A 17,228-nucleotide genomic window follows, 5' to 3' on the forward strand; every position below is an offset into this window, starting at 1 on the left:
GATGTGTATGTCAGGTACTTGCGGAGCCTGTTTGTATAGCATTTTTCAATTAAATTATTTATGAAGTATTGCTATTGTCATTACACTACAATATATCTGTTATTGTCCATCTTCCTGAGGCAAGGGAGTTAATTGACTTTTTAAAGTCCAGTATTCACTCTTGCTGGAATTATGGAGTTCTATTTTGGCTGGAGATAACATGTATTTACAGAGTCCAATCCAAATTCCGTAAGGAAATCGACATCCGGTTCTTAACAACATGGCAACCGCTGTGCCAAATTCGGTCGACTGAAGGATCATTTGTACCGTCAACTGGGCGTTGACACATATTTTCCAAATCTTGGAATGTTTTTATTCAAGGTGCTCTTGTGATATGATGCATTTTGCAAGGTAAAACCTGTTTTAATACAATAAAGATCTAAATTATCGATGAAATCATCCTGATTGGGTGCCGCTGTTATGTTTGAAGCAAGTGCAAGTGATATGATATGTAGATCGGTTTAGAGGATGGACATAGAATTAGTGAAATTACTCGTAATAGCCACTGGTGGCTACCATCAAGCCAAGAAATTCCAGTCAAGTTCGACAAGGGTTGAAACTGGACTTTTAGAGTCAGTTAACTCCAATGTCTCAGGAAGATGTTATTGTCCTATACCAGTCATGTGGATACCAGAAAATATACTTTACAAAAAAAAAATAGTGATCATGAATATATTTTGGGATTTATTTTTTGCAGTGATGATTGATTTTAAAAAAAATGTGTATGGTATGTTATCATATTTCCTGATCCCTAACTTGATTTGTTCAGTATAGAGTGAATCAAGAGTAAGACATGCCCATGAGACAACTTAATGATAAGCTCCCAGATTATTCACACAACACACCTTTGAAATGCATATTTTTGGAAGTCATGCACATAACTGGGAGAGTTTATCGATGTCAACTTCTTTATTGTGAGGAACTAAACATTTCGGAGTATATCCTTACTCCTTCATCAGGTGACAGAGCTCCAGATAAGCTGCGTATCTGCGTGAAATACGCATCAGAAATGCAGAAATACGCAGTAAAATATAATCCAAGCGTATCAAATACGCAACGAACATTACAGATACGCTACAAAAATAAAACTTGTGCGTATCATCAAAATATTGTGAAGTAACCCTGCGTATTTGATTAGCAAATGAGCAACTTATATTGAAATTATAAGTTGGCATTCCGTCAACCTTGCCAAACTCATCATGATCATTTGCCATCACACTTTCTTGTGGAAGTATGGTGGTATTTTTGAGTCCTATAAAGCTCTCGAACCCACACGACACCAGTTTGCAGGGACTAGATGAATAGTGTTTTAGATATTTAACTTAAATACCCACATGTGTAAAAACTAGTGGGTAACAGAAATTTGAATACGCACCTAGAATTACTGATACCCAATGATTTTAAAACTCATGGGTAAAATACCCACAACACCAAAAGCTTATCTGGAGCTCTGGGTGATAAAGGAGGAAGCATATTTTCCAAAAACATGTTGTTCCTCATAATAAGGAAGTTGATATCCATAATTTCTCTTTCTTCTACACATAAGGGGCGGTCGGGTAACCTAGTGGTTAAAAGCGTTCGCTCGTCACGCCGAAGACCTGGGTTCGATTCCCGACACGGGTACAATGTGTGAAGCCCATTTCTGGTGTCCCCCGCCGTGATATTGCTGGAATATTGCTAAAAGCGGCGTAACACCATACTCACTCACTCACTCACTCACTCACTCACTCACTCACTCTTATACATATCATACATTCGAAATAGCTGGAGACAGTTACGTTTCAATTACTGTGAGCATGGTTGGTGAATACCTGTAGTTTGCAAGCTGCCGTTTTGTTGTTGTCTGTAGGCGTCATGTACTCACAATAGGAGCGTGATCACAATCAATTATAAAATTGTGCTGTGCTGGAGAGACACTTTAATATTTCAAGCTGTTGAACTGTGGGGCTGTCATTGAAACTACATGTCAATAAATTGATGTTTTTGTGTCATCTGATACTGCATTGAAACCCAAAATGGAGATGTTGATACATATATTAATTGAACATGTTGAAAAGACTTGAGTTTATTATACTAGCATATGTGCCATATTGATTTTACAAAATGAGTGTCCAAATTCTTGTTTTTCGCAAGCGAGAGCGAGGGTAATACATGAATTTTTACATAAGTTTTGTAAAATCAGCATGACACACATGTGAGTGTAATAATTTCTTTATTACACATTCTTTTTTATCTCCCACGCGGGGGCATGGGTGGCACAGTTGTCTAATGCGCCGCTTTTCGCTGTGCAGAATTGCATCCCTTGGGCACGCCAGGAACTATGATTGTGGGTTTGAATCCCGGTTCGTCCCGATTATGTTTAAGACCTGCATCACTTCGTGTTTTTCTCCCACATTAAGCTGACACGCTGCGATATATCTGGAATACTGTTAAGATCGGTGTTAAACCCAACTCACTCACTCACTCACTGTCACCCCGGCATATTATGTGTGGATATATAGTCATCAAATCGGCTCTGTCTCTCTGTATTTCGTTTCCGGAACATAACTTGAAAACTGTGGGAGAATTTTTATCCAAACTTGGTACATGTATTAACCAGGGGCTGAAGGCATTTTTACTGTTGTGGGGGTCGGGGGATTTGTCATCTTCTGATGACTCTTGCATTAATCCTTTTGAGCTCCTCTTTAGAAACATGCACTGATAAAAACAAGAGTTGTCGAATGACGTCAACAATGTTCGGTTATGAAATTGTTTCTTGTGTGATGTCATTTTGACCTTACGTCACAAAAAGATCTGAATGAGGTCCGGATAAAGTAAACAACACATTTGTGCATGTAAAGTGATATTTGTGCAAGTGCACATACATTTTTATGAACTGTATTATTTCTATCCGTCCAATTTGAAATCCTGTCTCAAATATGTTACAGTGTTCCCTCGTTATTGCGCCCTTCAATATAGCGCTAACTCGGTTATAACGCACGGTAAAGCATGGCTCCCAAAATTTACTAACATTTTTTATAAACTCAAGTTTTCAAATGAAACAATGTTTTCCCCCATCTCAGAAAACATTATCAGCTGATCACCGCAATCACCTAACACCGGAAATACCAGTCAATTTAATCCTATTATTATCATATCTGGTAATAAAAAAAATGTTCATCTGGACTAATGTTTGCAATGTATAATTTTTAATTATATTCAAAATTTCATTCAATAATTATAATAATGTTTACAATAATTTTGGTGAAATCGTATGCGAAGTGATCGATAGATCGCACAACTCACCGCAGCAGATTACCTTGAAACAAACTTTAGTTGCAAGAGAATGGATACACATACCATAAATGCTGTAGCACGACTAGCTAAAAGTCATATTTGAGCAAGTTTGACTATTAAATACAGTGAGGTGTTATAGGCACATTCAAGATTATTGTTTTTGCATTGCATGTTTGTGCTTTGGCCCATCATTCCTTGTTTAGTCCCCTAAATGGCAAGCACCAGGTATTTTTTTAAAATCTGTTGCTATAAACCAGCCTATAATTGGACCACTGACCTTCCTCCCTTCAGGCGAACACTCTTTCAATGCACTGGTTGATTAAGCAATACACTGTCTCATGATTCTTGTCGAATATCATTGATAGCCCAGGTCAGTGGGAAGTCAAGTCTCTTCAGGTAAAATCCTGATTTGTATTGAAACTGTCACAGCTGGCCAGAGACATGTGTAGAGGGTGACAGCTGAGGTTGCTCTGTTTATTTGTAATGAACAGTTGAAAGCTGTTGTCTATTTAACTCAGATGTGTCAAATCCCTGGTTGTCTCAATTTATAGTCCCAAGATTGGTTTGTTGTTTTACGCCGCACTCAGCAATATTCCAGCTATATGATTGTGGTCGGTAAATAATCAGACAATCCAATGATTGATATCATGAGCATCGATCCACACAATTATGATATGATGACATGATTCAAACAAGTCAGCGAGTCTGACCACCCGATCCCGTTAGTCGCCTCTTACAGCAAACATAGTCACCTTTTACGGCAAGCATTGGTTGCTGAAGACCTATTCTACCCCGGATCTTCACGGGTCTATAGTCCCAAGAGTTAGAAATAAGTTGAAACGTTTACAAGTCAACCTCACACTGAAGCACATATAGCACGTGCGTTGTCTGCATGGGCAAGTGCCTTTGTTCACCCAGCAGCGAATGGGTACCCGGTAGGATGAGAAGGCAATGTGACCGTCAACTTTCCTGAGCCTCATGGGCAGCTTGGGTTGAGAATAAAAATTGAGTCACTCAATGCTTCCAAATTGACTGGTAACTTCCCAAATATCATGGAGATCGGTCGTGTTTTGCCCGTGTCCAGTGTAGATACTGAGAGGGGTTTTTCTAAAGAAAACCTCATTAAGACGCGACTGAGATGTAGACTAACGACGGAGACATTGGACAGACTTTATGCGTATATCGCTTTGTGGACCAAAATTGACAGATTTTGACCCAACACTCACGCTGGAAGGCTAGACGAAACCAACAGCTTTACAGTAGAAACTGTTCCATAGCTAAATTAGTCAAACCAACATCACGATAGGTTGAAATTGTATATATTAGATCTGTGTCACTGCTTTGTTAATACATTGTATGTATATCTTGTATATATGTTATGAAAGAGGCACTTGAGTTTATTCTTTTATTCATGCATGAACATTCAACAGATATGAGGTGGGCGTGGCCAAATGCAAATGTCCGATTGGCCAAAATATATTTCCGGATCGCTGCACTGATTCAATGACCAGGGAAATAGTGTAGTTCTCTGAGCCTGCTCCTGTCCAGTGGCACAATATAAATGGCCTTATTATTATTATTTTTATTAATTGTATTTACTGTTAAAATGTCTTGCTAAAGTTACACGGCAACTGTTTTCAGATATGTATCAATTATTGAAATATATTGTACCATTCCAATGTTTATGACAAATGTTTCCTAATAAGAAACTCGGATTCATGTAATTGTATAAACATCAAAGAATCCACACGGAATTATATACAGTAAACTACGGTTATAACAAACTCAAAGGGACCTCTAATTTTAGTTAGTAATAACCGTAGTTCATTATAAGCATGTATACAACATATATACTGTTACAACTAATGGCCGGGACTGTAAAATAAGTTTGTTATATCGGTCAGTTCGTTGTAAGTGTGTTCGTTATGAACGAAGTTAACTGTATTTGTGTCTGGGGGGTTGTTGGTGTGTCCCAATTCAAGTGAGAGAGTGCAACACTGTTCTATCTCATTAAAATCAGATCTTACTTCTTGCTATCGCTAAACAAAGATCTGAGGACATCCCATTACGGGTCACGTCAGAACGACCTTTCAACCAACCAATCAGGGCGTCGCTTACCAGATCATGAAAGTGACAGTCGGAATGTGTTTTCTAATCATGCAACCACAATATATTTAACACGGGGTATTCCGAACGCCAGTTACAGGTTTTATGATCCTATCCATACAATCTGTGCCATCTATAAGTCATTCTAGAATGTTCTTCTTATCAGTTATAAAATTTTAATCGAGAATACGTCAAAATATGTTTCGAAGCGTAGTAGCCAGTTTTAAACTAGTGTCGTAAAGCTTCTGATTGGCCAATGTTGATTTCTTGTCAGTCATTTCATTGGTCGGTCAATATTCGCGAAAGGTCGTTCTGACGTGACCCGTAATGGGATGTCCTTAGATCTTTGGTTAGCGGCAGCGAAAACTAAGATCTGATTTTAATGAGATTGAACACTGTTTAGAGTTACAAACGGATGTTTATACCAGGAAGCACCACACCGAGTGGAATAGTTTGGCATGGATCTTTGCAAGATATAAATATTGTAAGTGTTTACAAGTCATTCATTCGATTTGCTTACCAATAAATAAGGTTCCATAAACCGGAACAAATTTGCCACATCCACTCCTGAGCTAGTGTTTCATTATTGGCTGATATTAGAATGATGAGGCATGTGGTGCGTTACTTCGCTGGGCAATAACATTGATTTTGTATAGTTATCTACGTTTTGTTTATAACAGTGTTCAAATAAGAAGTCTGTGAAGGTGTTATTGTTGACATTTATTCCTAAGAAGGGACTTCAATATATTTCTGGGTTCAGGAAGGTATAAACATTAAACTGGTGTCGATACCTCCACAAAAGAGTTCACACTGGTTTTATATATATCTCCATAAATGCACAAAATATTGAAGTCCGTTCTTAAATAAAGATAAAGCTTGTTCTACTTCTATTTTTAGTACTAAAGCTTTCAACCTTTTCCCACCAAACTGAAGTGGGTTATGTCCTTCTTTCCAGTAGAGTCCTGATACGGGTTAACTGATAACCTGCTCTGACTCTAGGTAAAGATTGGGCAGCTGCAACCTGCATGTCCCAGTTCTCCTTGTACTGCCCTAGTATTGCCCAATTTCTAGTACTGCCCAAGTTCTCCTTGTACTGCCCTCGTACTGCCCAATTACCAGTACTGCCCCAGTTCTCCTAGTACTGCCCCCGTTCTCCTAGTACTGCCCCCATTCTCCTAGTACTGCCCCCGTTCTCCTAGTACTGCCCCCGTTCTCCTAGTACTGCCCCCGTTCTCCTAGTACTGCCCCTGCTCTCCTTGTACTGCCCAAATTCTCCTACTGCCCAAGTTCTCTTAGTACTGTCCTAGTGCTGCCCCAGTTCTCCTAGTACTGCCTTAGTATTGCCCAAGTTCTCCTAGTACTGCCCCAGTTCTAGTTCTTCCCTAGTACTGCCCCAGTTCTCCTAATACTGCCCTAGTACTGCCCCCATTCTCCTAGTACTGCCCCAGTTCTCCTAGTACTGCCCTAGTAGTGTCCCAGTTCTCCTAGTATTGTACTAGTACTGCCCAAGTTCTCCTAGTACTGCCCTAGTACTGTCCAAGTACTCTTAGTACTGCTCTTGTCCTGCCTAGTTATCCTAGTACTTCCCCAGTTCTCCTAGTACTGCCCCAGTTCTCCTAGTACTGCTCTAGTACTGCCCCAGTTCTCCTAGTACTGCCCCAGTTCTCTTAGTACTGCCCTGGTACTGCCCCAGTTCTCCTAGTACTGCCCTAGTTCTCCTAGTACTGCTCCAGTTCTCCTAGTACTGCCCTAGTACTGCCCCAGTTCTCCTAGTACTGCTCTAGTACTGCCCCAATTCTCTTAGTACTGCCATAGTACTACCCCAGTTCTCCTAGTACTGCCCCAGTTCCCTTAGTTCTGCCCTAGTTCTCCTAGTACTTCCCCAGTTCTCCTAGTACTGCCCCAGTTCTCCTAGTACTTCCCCAGTTCTCCTTTTACTGCCCCAGTTCTCCTAGTACTTCTCCAGTTCTCCTAGTACTGCTCTAGTATTGCCCCAGTTCTCCTAGTACTGCCCCAGTTCTCCTAGTACTGCCCTAGTACTGCCCCAGTTCTCCTAGTACTGCTCCAGTTCTCCTAGTACTTCCCCAGTTCTCCCAGTTCTGCCCTAGTTCTGCTAGTGCTGCTCCAGTTCTCCTAGTACTGCCCCAGTTCTCCTAGTACTTCTCCAGTTCTCCTAGTACTGCTCTAGTATTGCCCCAGTTCTCCTAGTACTGCCCCAGTTCTCCTAGTACTGCCCTAGTACTGCCCCAGTTCTCCTAGTACTGCTCTAGTACTGCCCCAATTCTCTTAGTACTGCCCTAGTACTGCCCCAGTTCTCCTAGAACTGCCCCAATTCTCTTAGTACTGCTCTAGTATTGCCCCAGTTCTCCTAGTACTGCTCCAGTTCTCCTAGTACTGCCCTAGTACTGCCCTAGTTCTCCTAGTACTGCTCTAGTACTGCCCCAATTCTCTTAGTACTGCCCTAGTACTGCCCCAGTTCTCCTAGTACTGCTCCAGTTCTCCTTGTACTGCCCCAGTTCTCCTAGTACTGCCCTAGTACTGCCCCAGTTCTCTTAGTACTGCCCCAGTTCTCTTAGTACTGCCCCAGTTCTCCTAGTACTGCCCTAGTACTGCTTCAGTTCTCCTAGTACTGCCGTAGTATTGCCCAAGTTCTCCTAGTACTGCCCAAGTACTGCCTCAGTTCTCCTAGTACTACACTAGTACTGTCCCAGTTATCCAAGTATTGCCCTAGTACTGCCCCAGTGGTCTGCTATTACTGTACATAACATGTATGTTGTGATCCTTTCAGAGAGTGGTGGAAGTATGCAAACAACACCTCCCGAGTATGGCGTCGTGTCTGTCAAACCCACGCGCTGTTCTCCACATCGGCGATGGCATCAAGTATCTACAGCAACACAAAGGAGAGTTCGATGTGATAATTACTGACGCCCCTGACCCCATAGGTGAGACGATGTGTTCAACTAGGTTCATTGGATCCGTTTGTGACGGCCACTAACTGCGGCGTGAAACAATACTCCCTCACTCTGCTAATGACGGCAATGAATGGGTATGGGTGGCCTCATTATCCAAGGCGCCAGAGTTTGTTGAACAGAGTTGCATCCCTTCGTCAAAGCAGGATCTGCAGATTATGGGTTTGAGTCCCAGATTCAGTGTTGGTTGCCCTATGGCATCTTTTCGGACTTGCCTCCCACATTAGGACGATGCAAAATGATATACAGTAACTAAAATATGGTTTTAAGCTGGGTTTAAGCCAACACACTACCTCACTCACTGGAGGTTAGGGAAATCTTAGCTTTTCAAAGGTCAAGGCCCCATTCCACAAGGCAATCTTTGCATTACGACTGTTGTAAGTCTTTGTTAACGTATGGGAGTTTTGATAATCTTAGCGCTACGACTGTCATATGTCTATGTTAAAGTATGGGAGTTACGATCGTCTTAGCGCTACAACTGTCAGAAGTCTATGTTAAAGTTTGGGTGTTACGATCGTCTTAACGCTATGACTGTCGTATGTCTATGTTAAAGTATGGGAGTTACGATCATCTCGCTACGACTGTCAGAAGTATAGTAGTTTCAACTGTCTTAACGCTAAGATTGCTTTGTGGAACGGGGGCGAAGGGATGGAAGGGGAGGCCACTGTGGTATAGCATCAATATTTGATGACTGCATTCAATAACATTTACTCACTTGCTCCACGACAGGTCCCGCTGAAGGCTTATACCAGAAGGAATATTACGAAAACTTGAAGAAGTCACTGAAACCTAACGGAATAATCTCTTGCCAAGGTAAGTGCTAAAACTGGCAAGGAGCAATCTTATTAAAAAGACATTTTTTCACTTCGATACAGTACCTCTGCATGAAGGTCTGACAACCACTACATTGGAGGTCAGACCCGTGAAGATTACGGGGTAGAATAGGTCTTCAGCAACCCATACTTGCCATAAAAGGCAATTATGCTTGTCGTAAAAGGCGACTAACGGGATCGGGTGGTCAGGCTCGCTGACTTGGTTGATGCATGTCATCGATCCCAATTGCGTGGATCGATGCTCATGATATTAATCACTGGATTGTCTGGTCCAGACTCGATTATTTACAGACCGCCGTCATATAGCTGGAATATTGCTGAGTGCGGCGTTCAACAACAAACCAACCAACATTGGAGGTCACGTCAGCTAAACTTTCTAATCAGTTATTCAGCATCAAGGCTTCTAACTGCTCTGTATGAGTGACATTTTGACCAGCATATGTGATTTCTGTATCTTGGCCAGTTCTGAATGTAAATAATTAAGGCAATACCCATACTTATTTGTGGATATCTGAAAGCAATGGTGTCTACACCCAAAGGGGAGTACCATCAAAGGAATATTTGTGTTCTGGGTGGCTTAGTTTTCTTTTGTTAAAACTGAAATTTCTTAATCAAATTGGTAATAAAATGAAGCTGAAATGTTACTTTAAGCTGACATCTGATTGGCTCAAGTACCTGCACATGCTTCATTTAGATTGGGCAGTATGGGTTTACTCTGGTTTCAACTGACCTGGGGTAACCTTGATGGGGATATCAGATCTTCACAAGGAGAGGTATCATATCGGAGCAAGGGTCTGATTTTAATGAGAGACGTCTTGTTCTTACATCAACCATATCTCTGTAACTAATGGTATCCATGTCTTACTAAATTTTGATGGATGTAAAATATGGAATTTCTCCATTTGCAGCACGGAACTGACTTATGTTAGTCATGAATTAGCAGAGATTCCAACCTTTACGATTTCGAGCCTAAATTTATGCCATAATCCTTGTCATCCCCGAATTACGATTTTTGACATTTTTTTCACGAATGATTTACATGCATAAAATATCACAGAGATCAAATTGTTACTGCACCAGTCATGTGACGCACTCTACAGGGCATAAAATTGCACATGCCTTGACCATGTGTTTCGGCAAGAATGCAGTGTAATGGACATGTCTAACACCTTCCGCAAGTTTTTGTGATGCCTTTTTGTGTCACTTTGCTACAATGACAGGAGGGTTATGGGTCTTGACCCCTCATAACAGCTTGAATTAAATGCTTTACAAATTTATACAAGATACTAGATGTTTTCTTAAGATGGCCCAATAAGTGGCTAAATGAAGGACTGGTCGGCTCGGAGTCAGTATACTGTGTCTGAGTCGGGTTTTCATGTTAAACTTCTAGCACTATAAAATCGGCATTAGTCCGGACTAGTATGAACAGACAAACACACGCACGCATGCAGGCATGCACTTTACTATGTAAGTGCAATGTAAGGGCAGAAGGTTAAGTTAAATGCATGCTCTGACATCTGCACAAGAGACTATAACACACTCAAACCCAGTGACATACACATAAATAAATAGAATTAAATTTGTGTAAACAGATGACATTGGTGATGATGATGATGATGATGATGTTAATGATGATGATGTTAATGATGATGATGTTAATGATGATGATGATGATGATGTTAATGATAATGATGATAATTAATGATGTTAATGATGATGATGTTGATGATGATGATGATGATGATGTTGATGTTGATGTTGATGATGATGATGATGATGATGATGATGATAAATTGTTTGGTTAATAAAAAAGTACAATGACTTCTTTTCAGGTGAAACCCTGTGGTTTGATCTTCCTCTCATCAAGAAAATGATTGGGTACTGTCGCGAGGTATTCCCCAACGTGGCATATGCGTCGGGGAACACGCCCACCTACCCCGGGGGTCACATGGGCTTCTTGCTGTGTAGTACCAACCCAGTGAGTATATACACTGATTTATCTACACCAGATCTGCAGCAAATGTCAGTAAAAATCCCAAGATAAGAATTCACCGTCCCTACAGTTTTTGAGATACAATCGAGCATGCTCTTTCCATGAAGATTTGATAGAACAACATAAGACTCTGGCTCAAAAGTTGTATGATCAAAGTTACAACATGTAAGGCCCCAGCAAAGAGACATGTGGAAGACATTTCCAAATTTGACGCATCAGTGACAAAAATGATGTCCAATGCAATTCCCTATTTTGACTTGTACCATATGTACCCCAGTTTGTTTTGGTAATTAATTTCTTTGCATATGTTTGTAATGGGTGCTACTGTGGGACAGGATACGCTCACCTTTTCACGAAGACCAGGTATCGTCACTGTTTGAAAGTCATTCATAAACACATGCTCATGATATATTGTATGACTATGTTATCACAGGCTCTATATTATCACGATATCTGTACAATTCGTAATTCACATCCCCTGTCGACTGTTTAGTAATGCAAATCTGAGCATGATATTTCATCTCTTGATCGAATACAGGACTCGTTGCAGTATATCTTTGTTACTTGTAAGTATACATGTTAACTTTTTTTATGATAGTTTCTGTGATGTTTTTGAAGTGGAATTACCCCTACTTCCGTTCGAAATTGGTTAGAAAAGAACCCATTTGTTTAGGCAAAGTCACTTGGTGGTATGCATAGTGATTATGCATAATCCAAAACAGGAAGTGATGTAAAGCATATATTCCACACGTATCACACCACAAAATAGCCATACTGTGATATATAGAGTTGCCTGCCCTTGGTAATGAAAATCAGCTTCGATCAATCAGCATCTAGTTGATGTGTCATAAAAATTGAACAAAGATGAGAACAAGAAACATTTTGTGCAAGACATATTTCATAGGTTAGTAAGTAATCTCCATTGTGATCCATTATATATTAACAAAAGTGAAAATATAGCATACCATGCTAGTCAGAAGCATACAATCAATGCTGCTTTTAGCAGATATTTCACATGAGTATGGTTTGTTTGTTTGTTTGTTTGTTGTTTAACGCCGCACTCAATAATATTCTAGCTATATGACGGCAGTCTGTAGATAAACGAATATGGATCAGCAAATCCAGTGATTGACATCATGAGACTCAATCTATGCAATTGGGATACAATGACATTAATCAACCAAGTCAGCGAGCCTGACCACTCAATCCCATTAGTCGCCTCTTACGATATGCATAGTCGCCTTTTACGGGAAGCATGGGTTGCTAAAGACCTATTCTACCCCGGATCTTCAGGGGTCATGGAAAGGGTTCTGGCGATTATATTCCACCTAATGTTAAGGACGCACATCAAGATACCTGAACACTATGAGCATGTAGAAAGACGTGTAGTGACATCTATATTCACTCAGAAGGCTGCTTCCAATATCACAAACTATATATAATACCTTGACAGTTTCAGTGTGTATTTGTACATGAATATTGTTACATAGCTGTCATCCCCTGGCTGTCTAAATCTGTGAGAAGCCAGGGTGCAGGGGCTGCAAATCCCGCTGGGTCCAGGGGGGGGGAAGGGGAAGGGGGGCAAATCCCCCCCCCCCCCCCCCCCCCCCCTCCGGCGAAAAATGGTTTTGAATGATTTTTCTTGCCGTGTTGGTTGCAATCGCGATAAATCGAAAGAGAAAAGCGTTTCACAAGCATTTTTATCTACATTTTATATGAATGCGTGAGAATTTCTGAACCTTGAGTGTGAGCGTGACATAGGTGATAAATGCGTGAGACTAAAGGGAGATGCGTGAGAGTTGACAGGTATGTTGTTATAAAGAAAAATTGAATATAAACTGTGATGTACATCAATTTGTATGCTCATGTAGGGTATATAATGATGCATCTATTTTGGTGAACCCCGAATTATTTACACTTCGCTTTAAAGATGACTACCCTCTTAATCCGAATTAAGCAAGACACTTGCATTTCTGATTTCCTTGCAGTAGGGGATTAATGAAAAATCATTTGGTCACCATCTTACGAATGCACCATGTGCTATGACCCCATTTTTTTTTCAATTTTTAGTTTTTTATTATCTTGTGTTTCCATGGCAACAATTTGGACTTAGCCTCAAACAACTACCGTATATCGCTGTGTATAAGGCAACCCCACGTAGTGTTTGTTTCACGCCCCAACTCAACAGCTAATGAATATTTCTGCATGAAACCATTATCTTTCCTCAGGCTATAATTTGCTATTTTTGTTTTCGGATTTGCAAACACTTTTAAAGTAACAACTAGAATAAATGTACAAAAAAAGGAGTAGGGGAGACAAATGTTTTTGAGTAAAAACACATTCTAGTAATTTACTTCTTTTAAAATTTATATTAGGTTATCTGGTGTCATATCCATATTACCGTATTCGACGTAATAAGCGCCCTGCTCTAATAAGCACCCACGGCGATATTTGCTAATATATTGGCCAGTGAACAATCTCAATTAGCACCTCTTCCAATTGATTAATGTACACAAGACTTATTCATTTGTGTATAATACGCACTCGAATGTTATATGCACCCTTAATTATGGGCAATTAAATCCTGGAAAAATATATCTGTCGTACATAAACATTTCAGGCTGTCAGTATAAACCATGAAATTTACGATCTTTCAACTCAAAATACTATTATAATAAGAGCCCCCTTTTTGTAATTTTGAGAGCGCCCTGGGCGCTTATTATGTTGAATACGGTATTAAATATTAGTTGTATGGGTCTTATTCTGTAGGTATGTTTCAATCAGGTGACATCTAGGAATGTCGAATAGTGTATAGAGTTTGGTCCCCTAATGTGTCTTTGATGTCCCCTCAGGGTGTAGATTACCTTTCAACCTTGACATGTTGATGGGTTGTGGGAAAAAATTGGGTCACGAGCCGGGGTCACGGAACTGGCTCAGTTCGACCAGGATGGCATTAACATATACATGATATGAGGCTGGATCTGCTGACTGTTAAACAAGCACATTCAGACCTGATTTGTTTCGCCACATGGGGTCACCTCACTGTGCCCTCACTTATTGTCCTGGGTAGAACTGCCGTCAGCCATGGTAAATGGGGAGTCCGTAGGGTGATTAGCTATAGTCTGCTGCAGATTACCAGGTATACGTTTTTTCGTTTATACCTGAAACACATCACACAAATGTAGTGTTTTATGCATATATCATAACAGTGAAATAGATTGTCTTTTCACTAACTTTGTTAAACAATTATGATTCTTTGTTAAAAAAAATATGAATATGTTATATTTTGTTCTGAAACAATTATGACTGTTTTACTTTGTTCTAAAAAAATATGAATAAGTTATATTTTGTTCTGAAACAATTATGACTGTTTTACTTTGTTCTAAAAAAAAATGTGAAGAAGTTATATTTTGTTCTAATCACTTATGTGTCTAAGTTTACAACAAGTTTACTTCTAAAACAATTGAATAAGTTTGCGTTCTAAAACAATTTTTAATACCGGTAAACTAAAAGTGCAGCTGACCGTAAGTCTTACCTGACTTGGTCCAGCCATTGAGACTCATAAATAGCAGTTGCGCTGAAATGTCGTATACCGTATTCGACGCAATAAGCGCCCAGGGCACTCTCAAAATTAGAAATAGGGGCCTCTTATTAGTATATTATTTAGGTGAAAAAAAAAACAGAGTTGAAAGATTGTAAATTTCGGTTTATGCCGACAGCCTGAAATGTTTATAAACGACAGATATATTTTTCCAGAATTTAATTGTCCATGATTAAGGGTGCATATAACATATGAGTGCGTATTAAACACAAATGAATAAGTCTTGTGTACATTTGTCAATCGGAAGGGGTGCTAATTGGGATTGTTCACTAGCCAATATATTAGCAAATATCACAGTGGGTACTTATAAGAGCATGGTGCTTATTACGTCGAATATGGTATTCATGACCTTGTCATAATACTAGATTGCTGATGTTATTTAAAATATAAACACACGCTGATCAGGAAAATGTTTTGAATTTTTTTTGAATAGGCTTTTTTCTGCGAGACAACCATCTTTAAACAAGAGTCTGCAGCCATATTGAAACGTCTATTTATGGCGATTTTCATGACTGGTCAGCCATTTTTGTACAAAATGTGATGAAATTTTGAGTATGATTAATTCACAAGCTTATTGGAGGGTCTTGTTGTTTTGTTTTGTGCCTTGTCTCATTTAGATGTGTACAGATTCTTGACACAATCTTATGATCTAGCTAGAGTAAATTGTGATTTTTATGTAGTTCTACCAAGGTTCCATCCGTCCGTCCGAAAACTTTGTCCGCACGATTTCTCTTAAACAGTTCAGTGGATTCATCTCAAACTTAGTACATATATAATCTGTGTCATATGGAGGGGTGCAGTCAAAAGAAAAAAAAAGTTTTTATTAATTTTCCATTTTTTAATGAATTTTTCAAACCCTAACCCTATCCTAGCTATTTAATTTGAAACTACTGACACACTAGGCGGGTCGGGGTATTAGTGCGCCACGCTCACTTGTGCCCTCGTTCTTTTGTGTAATGCTGATATTTTAGGTCAGTGAATGTTTGGGGTTAGTTTTCCCTTAACAGAAACACCCACGATTTTGACAAACAAATTCCTAAAACAGATCAGTGCAGCTGTGCTAGTTTTTAGGGCAGGTGCACCTGTGAGGTGTGTGTCACATCAGGTTACTGTGGTGGACATGGTTGATGGCTGCCTCATAGCAGTGATTCAAGCTGTCAAAAGCAGGCCCTTCTATCTATTGGAATGCAAAAAAGCATCGGAATCAGAGCTCCAGATAAGCTGCGTATTTGCGTAAAATAACCCCCTAAACATTCTAAACCCAATTACTTTCAATTAACTTGCGTACAGAAACGCATGCATTAAATGAAAAACTCAAATGTATAAGAACATCATTCGTAAATATCCAATGAAGCTTTTTCAGCATGCGTACAATGGAGCTAATTTCCGAAACACAATTACGAGCTAATTTACTTTCCGAGTCAAGCCTTAGTTAGAACCCTTATATATACATCTACAACATAATTTTATTGTTTTTTAAATCTCAAAATGTTAGCTCATTTGGGGTGGAAAAAACAAGAGTGATGAATAGATGAGTGAAAAAATATTGGTTACCTAATGAAAAATGTAATAACCCAATTAAAAAAGAAACCTTCAAGTAAAAACTCAATTGCTGAAAAAGTTATCTGGAGCTCTGATCGGAATTAATATAAGCAATATCGTGTGTATAGCTGCCAAGTGTGAATAGTTCCAAATGTGATATGAATGCAGTAACTAACATCCTAACAGCTTCTGTTGGAACCAACAGCATCGGTAACCGAACAAATTCGGTCATAACCGTTAAATTCCACATTTCTCCAAACTACAACACTTACTGTCGCTACAACATGCAAGTCCCGTTAAGATTCGGGGGTAGAATAGGTTTTCAGCAACCCATACTTGCCGTAAAAGGCGACCATGCTTGTCGTAAAAGGCGACTTACGGGATCGAATGGTCAGGCTTGCTGACTTGATTGTTACATGTCATCGATTCCAATTGCATGGATCGATGCTCATGATGTCAATCCCTGGATTGTCTGGTCCAGACTCGATTATTTTACAGACCGATGTCATAAAGCTGGAATATTGCTGAGTGCGGCGTTAAACAACAAACAAACAAACAAACAACATGCAAAACATGGCTGACAGTAGTAGAGAAGAGAAACAGGGAAGTGTTTCAACCATCACCTGCTTCCAGTGAATGTAATTCTTTTAAAGAAGTTAATTCACATTGAATGTAAATTATAATTCGCCCTCGATACAGATTGTTTATTTTTAGCAAAAAATGTATTTTGAAAGTATAAGAAGAAAACATGTCTCCAAATTTTGATAACAAATCCTGATGCATGTGAATACTAGTTGCCCAATGCTATGGATTTTATGCTTTATAGTCCACACTTCGCGTCAGACAAACCAAAAGAAATTACTTCGCTT

The 17,228-nt window shown here is 39.6% G+C and overlaps 1 protein-coding gene across 2 annotated transcripts in view; it reads left to right on the forward strand.

Annotated features, from left to right (window-relative positions):
• Window positions 1-17,228, forward strand: part of LOC139477376 (spermidine synthase-like) — a 47,077-nt gene that overhangs the window by 23,955 nt on the left and 5,894 nt on the right. For both annotated transcript variants that reach the window (XM_071259934.1, XM_071259935.1), the window contains 3 exons: window positions 8,210-8,363; window positions 9,120-9,203; window positions 11,056-11,201. In XM_071259934.1, coding sequence (XP_071116035.1) covers window positions 8,210-8,363; window positions 9,120-9,203; window positions 11,056-11,201 — 384 coding nt within the window. The remainder of the gene's footprint in view (window positions 1-8,209; window positions 8,364-9,119; window positions 9,204-11,055; window positions 11,202-17,228) is intronic.

The sequence above is a fragment of the Haliotis cracherodii genome, unplaced genomic scaffold (assembly GCF_022045235.1).
Source record: "Haliotis cracherodii isolate W230 unplaced genomic scaffold, xgHalCrac1.p SCAF_33, whole genome shotgun sequence".
NCBI classification, from domain to species: Eukaryota; Metazoa; Mollusca; class Gastropoda; order Lepetellida; family Haliotidae; genus Haliotis; species Haliotis cracherodii.